Below are 6966 nucleotides of genomic sequence, written 5' to 3'. Positions count from 1 at the left end.
ATGTACTCTGTTTTAAATGGTAAATTATATCAGCAACAAATGTCTAGGGAAATATATCCTAATAACAGTCCTGTTCCGTGTGTGAATCATACATAGTTTCCTGTAAGAAGTCCACGGGATCCACGCGCTTAACTAGTCCGTTAGTGTTCAGCTTCACAAAGAACTTACCATCTGTGGTCCAAGCTGTTAACACGGTTTCCACATCTGGCAGGTTTTTTTAAACATGCCAGATTTTTGGCAGTCAGATCTTCACTGATGCCAATGCCAGTTCCTTTCAATTTCCGTCTGTGATACAGAGCCTGGTTTTTATGCAGTCTTGACATGAATTTCACAATCACTGGTCTTGATTTCCCTTTCTCAAATTTTCCCATCCGGTGTGCAGTGCTAATGTCAGCTGTTGATATGTTCACCCCGATCTTCTCCAGACCACTTACTGCAGCCTCAATGGTGCACTCTGCGGTTTCCCCCTTATCCTCGTCGTTTACACCGAAAAGTAGCACAGAGTTTTTTCTTGTATACTGTTCTTACTCATTATTTGTTTTCAAAGCAAGCTGGCTGGTAAATATCGTGGACTGAGCCTCTCCATCTAGTTTGTCTACCCACTTTCGAAGTGATTGGTTCTCTTTTAGTAGATTGGCTTTTTCAACTTCTGAAATTTTGTGATTCGAGTTTTCCTAATAGCTTGTTCATGTACATCAAAATATCAGTTTTAGTTATTTCAAGTTCTGTTTTCAAATCTTATTTTGTGATAAGTTTTTCATTTATTTTGTTTAACTCAGCCATTATCGAATTCATATCTATTTGAGTTTTGCTTTTGATATATAATGTGATTGATGACTGTTCGTCGTTTTCCTTATTTTGCTCTTGACCTACCTTTTTAGTGACTTGTCGATTTGATGTTTTCCTTTGAGAAATCTTCTCGGAACTACGGTACTCATGTCGAAGCTGGAGTCACTCAAAGATGGATGATTTCTTTTATTATGTTCTCGATGGGTGCGTGTGGACATTCAGTGTAGTTTAGTTAATATCACTTTATGAACGTAGGATTTTATCAGCTGTGTTTGATCTAGATATATTTTCATATTATACGTTGCATGATACGAAATCGCTTGCAAGTATTTTATGGTGAACACCTCATGTCACGGCTTGGGTCCGAGCTTGGGTCGGATGCGAAGATGGCTACCACAACATCGTTTCTCATGCTTTGTTCAAAATGTTTTTTCTAATGATCTTAAAATATCGACAGTAAGTTTTGACAAAAAAGTGTTTCACTACACTCACAAATACCTTATAAAGACTTTGTAATAATCCTACGAAGATCAATGTCGTGATTTCAGCAGAAAAAACATATAACTAGTGGAGCTATTTTCCAAGCTTGTTCCTCTTCGACATCATGACCTTGACCCCCCCCAGTATACAGGTGTTGATCGACTGCAACAGCACTTCCATTGAGACAGGACAATGACTGTAATCAGCTGCAAACTCTGGGTCCTTTGTTTTAATTGGAGTGTAATGCCTTGACCCCCATTCCGAGCTTTGACAACAATGTTTCAGCCTGCGCTCTTGACTTGCCCCCCCCCCCCCCCCCACCTGATTGCAAACTTTGGACCCATGCTGGAGTTTTGCGTCGCGTACACCGGGTTACGGACAACTGTGACTTTGGTGTATGGCGACGAAGAAGACTAGAAGAGGAGGAAGGAAGAAGGAACGTGCGCCAGGGGTGGCTCAGGGGGGACCAAAGCGAGAGGCACAACCGCCAGCAGTGGTCCCTTCTGCGTCACCGCCCCCCACTATTTCACTGAAGAGGAAGGCGACGCCACCGGCTTAGATGACCTCCAACGCTACGTACAACCAGGTGGACACTGCCATGGCCCAGTCACTGCCGCTGCCTCCAGTCTCTACTTCCATGCCCATGCCTGCTCTGGTTCAGTGGTCGACTATACAGACTGCTCCCACTGAGCCGCATGTGGATGTTGCTGGTGTGACGGCGGCTAGAAAGACGAAAGAAACATCTTCAGTCCAGCCAGCACGACAGCCTCACCCCCCTGCATGCAAGGATGACTGGCACTTGGCCTTGGGGAAACTCAAGACTCAGTTCCATGACTACGTGCAGGGTGACACCACAGATACAGCGAAGCTGAGGGGCCGGTTTTCCAATCAAAACTGGAAAGCATTACCACTACGAGCTGCACACACTCAGGCTACTAGAGAACAGGACAGGACTCATCGTGACCCACTACAAGCTCCACTCACTCAGGCTACTAGAGAACAGGACGGGACTCATCGTGACCCACCAGCGCCAGAAGATCTACTGCCAAGCGATTCTACTCACAGAAATGGAAACCACTACCAGACGGATGCCACTACAAGCTCCACACACTCAGGCTACTAGAGAACAGGACGGGACTCATCGGGACCCACTACGAGCTCCACTCACTCAGGCTACTAGAGAACAGGACGGGACTCATCGTGACCCACTACTAGCTCCACTCACTCAGGCTACTAGAGAACAGGACGGGACTCATCGTTACCCACTACGAGCTCCACACACTCAGGCTACTAGAGAACAGGACGGGACTCATCGTGACCCACTACGAGCTCCACTCACTCAGGCTACTAGAGAACAGGACGGGACTCATCGTGACCCACTACGAGCTCCACTCACTCAGGCTACTAGAGAACAGGACGGGACTCATCGTGACCCGCTACGAGCTCCACTCACTCAGGCTACTAGAGAACAGGACGGGACTCATCGTGACCCACCAGCGCCAGAAGATCTACTGCCAAGCAATTCTACTCACAGAAATGGAAACCACTACCAGACGGATGCCACTACGAGCTCCACTCACTCAGGCTACTAGAGAACAGGACGGAACTCATCGTGACCCACCAGCGCCAGAAGATCTACTGCCAAGCGATTCTACTCACAGAAATGGAAACCACTACCAGACGGATGCCACTACGAGCTCCACTCACTCAGGCTACTAGAGAACAGGACGGGACTCATCGTGACCCACCAGCGCCAGAAGATCTACTGCCAAGCGATTCTACTCACAGAAATGGAAACCACTACCAGACGGATGCCACTACAAGCTCCACACACTCAGGCTACTAGAGAACAGGACGGGACTCATCGTGACCCACTACGAGCTCCACTCACTCAGGCTACTAGAGAACAGGACGGGACTCATCGTGACCCACTACGAGCTCCACTCACTCAGGCTACTAGAGAACAGGACGGGACTCATCGTGACCCACTACGAGCTCCACACACTCAGGCTACTAGAGAACAGGACGGGACTCATCGTGACCCACTACGAGCTCCACACACTCAGGCTACTAGAGAACAGGACGGGACTCATCGTGACCCACTACGAGCTCCACACACTCAGGCTACTAGAGAACAGGACAGGACTCATCGTGACCCACCAGCGTCAGAAGATCTACTGCCAAGCAATTCTACTCACAGAAATGGACAACAACACCATCCACCGAATCGTCACGACAATCCGCACTTCTATCAAGACAGAACAATAACTGTAACCAGCTGCAAACTCTGGGTTCTTTATTTTAATTGGAGTGTAATGCTTTGACACCCCCCCCCCCCCCCCCCCCCCCAGTATACAGCTGTTGATTGCAACTGCACTTCCATCGAGACAGAACAATAACTGTAACCAACTGCAAACTCTGGGTTCTATATTTTAATTGGAGTGTAATGCTTTGACCCCCCCCCCCCCCCCAAGTATACAGCTGTTGATTGCAAATGCACTTCCATGGAGACAGAACAATAACTGTAACCAGCTGCAAACTCTGGGTTCTTTGTTTTAATTGGACAAGAACAGTAATTTTACAGTAATAATAGAGAAAATTATAAACTTGATAAATTGGTCTAACTGGTAACCTATATGTGCATCAACACATACTATGCTTATGGTGATGGCAGTAATGTAATACGTACTGATGGAAGGAAATAAGGTATCACATAAATAGTAACAGCAAACAGTGAGTGTGATTAGTACCCTCAATCAGAGCATATCGGAAAGATGCAAGTGTTGATGAGGGGCATGCTCATTACTGATATTCAATTCCCATAACTCATCTTTGTATTTTATGTACACATTGATCTACTAGTAGTGAATTAAATTTGGTCCTCAGAAACCATGTGAACTCTTATTTCTTTCCATCAGAACATATACCAAATATGAAGGATTGCAAAGAAATTATTTTAGTTAAACTTTCTAATACCTTAACTTAGAAAATATATTTTCCTTTTCCTCTTTAACTTTCATCTTGTCATCCACAGGTTCCTCTGATTTCAGTACAGTGTCAGGTTTCGGATTGGTTAATTTAAACAACAAGATGATGGTCATATTGACAGGAAACACTATCAGGGCACTCTCGATTCCGATTACAAAGTCCACCAATGAAAGGTGAAAATCTCCGTAATCGATCTGGTTCTCGGGATCATCTCGTGGAATTCCGTGGAACATGATATCAGTGAGCATTGTCGACAGGAGAATACAGAGAGCACACGTGAGACGCTGGATACGTGTAAAACGGCTCGTCGGAGGTTTGGAGAAGATGCTGATCCAGATGTGTCCATTGCGGAAGTCGCGACTGGTTGTGTGCATGAACTGGTAGAAACGCTTCTTTGCAAAAGTTGCATCTTCAATGGCAGGGATGTCTGCTTGAAGAGTCCCCAGTCCTTTATCAATGCTGAGCCATTCGTCATAAACACAGTGCCATATCTCTTCAGTCTGGACATCCTTGATAACAATTTCTTTTAGGTACCTGTCGAACATACAGAAGAAAAACTAAATATTTTTCTATGAGGTACCTGTTGAACAAGAAGAAAAACTAAATCTTGTTCATTGAGGTACTCTTCAGAAATCAAGGAGAAAGACTTCATCTTTTTCACTGAGGTACTGTCAGACATTAAAGAGAAAGACTAAATATTTTTCATTAAGGTGTTATACATGTCAGACATCAAATGGAAAGACTTAATCGTTTCCACTGAGGTACTAGCTGTCAGACATCAAGGAGAAATACTAAATCCTTTTGTTTGAAGTACCTGTCAGACATCAAAGAGAAAGACTTAATCTTTTTGTTTGAAGTACCTGTCAGTACCTGCAAATTGAAATATATTTAGATAAATAGTTTATTATACTATCAAGTCATTTATGTTGTACCGGCCTCGGTGGCGTCGTGGTTAGGCCATCGGTCTACAGGCTGGTAGGTACTGGGTTTGGATCCCAGTCGAGGCATGGGATTTTTAATCCAGATACCGACTTCAAACCCCAAGTGAGTGCTCCGTAAGGCTCAATGGGTAGGTGTAAACCACTTACACCGACCAGTGATCCATAACTGGTTCAACAAAGGCCATGCTTTGTGCTATCCTGCCTGTGGGAAGCGCAAATAAAAGATCCCTTGCTGCTAATTGGAAAGAGTAGCCCATGTAGTGGCGACAGCGGGTTTCCTCTCAAAATCTGTGTGGTCCTTAACCATATATCTGACACCATATAACTGTAAATAAAATGTGCTGAGTGCGTCGTTAAATAAAACATTTCTTTTTCTTTCTTTATGTTGTTTTACAAGTCAGGTTCATGAAAGCGAAGCGCCTTGTTGTAAATTAGAGCATTTGTTTACACTGTGCATAGAGCAGATGGACGGAGCTGACGTCACTTCACCCCAAGCTATACCACCGGACGTCACAAAAACAAAACAAAATGGCTGCCCCCAGTTAGCAGGAATAATCATGTTTTTTTAGTAACTCATTTGTTAAAGTGTCAGTATGTGTTGGTGGTCCAGGTATGCATCTTTCCAACACATAAATCTCTTGTTTGAGTTTACTCTACCTTTAAGCAAGGCTTTTGGACTGGTATGCATATTCAACGATATATAAAGCACATTATTGCTTAATATCTACAAATACATTATTATATTTAATTAATAAAACGGTTAAATGTGACGGCTATTAGATATAATGGGCCCAGACATTTTGTTCCATTCCAGTGAATATGCCCTCTGGCGAGCTGGTGGTTACATAATACTTAACGCTTAATGTCAGGAATGAGTCTTAGAACTCATACAATGCATGCAATGATCTGTAATAATATACATCCCAGTAAGCCAGCAATAAATATATATATTATTTTTCAATACAAAATAAAACACCAAATAGTGGCTACACAACAAGTCGAAATAATTATACCATGTTTTGTCCTTGCATTAACCTACGTAGTGAAATGATACACTGAGTGTTTTCTTAGTTAATGGGTCTATGCTGTTAGTTGCTTCTACCTGTGATTCCTGATTGGCAGGTGTGTACTTGATTGGTAACCAGACAAGCCGATTAATTGAGGCTGTCTAGACACAAAAATACATACCGGTATTGTGTAATATTACCTGTCACCCCTAAAATGGTAATGGACATAGTTTATTACTGTAAATAGTTCTGTAAAACTATTGATTAAGTGGGACTTTCCCATCTAAAACCACAGAACTGACCAATTACGTAGTTCCAAAGAAAAGAAAATTGTCACTTGGGTATCATGGGTTGTCGTTTTTGCTCCAATGTAGCATACCAACAGGCCTAACAGTGTTCATGTTTCCTTTGGATTATTTAACTACTATAAACCCATTTCGTTCTGTTATTGCAACTTGAAATATATTTAGTTAAATAGTTTATTATATGATCACGTCATTTATGTTGTTTTACAAGTCAGGTTGATCAAAGAGAAGTGCCTTGTCGAACATTACTGCTTTTGTTTAAACAGTGCATACAGGAGTTAATCAGGAGCTGACGTCACTTCGACCCCAAGCTAGCTGTACGGGATGCCTTGGAAACAAAAAATGGCTCCCCCCAGTTAGCAGGAATAATCACGCATTTTTATTAACACTAAAATTACGTGTTTTTCATTTGCTAAAGTGTAAGTATGTGTTGGTGGTCCAGGTATGCATCTTTCC

The 6966-nt window shown here is 43.2% G+C and overlaps 1 protein-coding gene across 1 annotated transcript in view; it reads right to left on the bottom strand.

Annotated features, from left to right (window-relative positions):
- Window positions 1-3809: 3809 nt before the first annotated feature.
- LOC121384474 (polycystic kidney disease protein 1-like 2) overlaps window positions 3810-6966 on the bottom strand; it is a 19825-nt gene continuing 16668 nt past the window's right edge. Inside the window, exon 2 of the mRNA XM_041514881.1 lies at window positions 3810-4791. Within this exon, the coding sequence (XP_041370815.1) occupies window positions 4239-4791 (553 nt within the window). The 3' untranslated portion in view covers window positions 3810-4238. The remainder of the gene's footprint in view (window positions 4792-6966) is intronic.

This window comes from Gigantopelta aegis, chromosome 10 (assembly GCF_016097555.1).
Source record: "Gigantopelta aegis isolate Gae_Host chromosome 10, Gae_host_genome, whole genome shotgun sequence".
In the NCBI taxonomy this organism is placed as follows: domain Eukaryota; kingdom Metazoa; phylum Mollusca; class Gastropoda; order Neomphalida; family Peltospiridae; genus Gigantopelta; species Gigantopelta aegis.
This window is presented reverse-complemented; position numbering and strand designations above follow the sequence as displayed.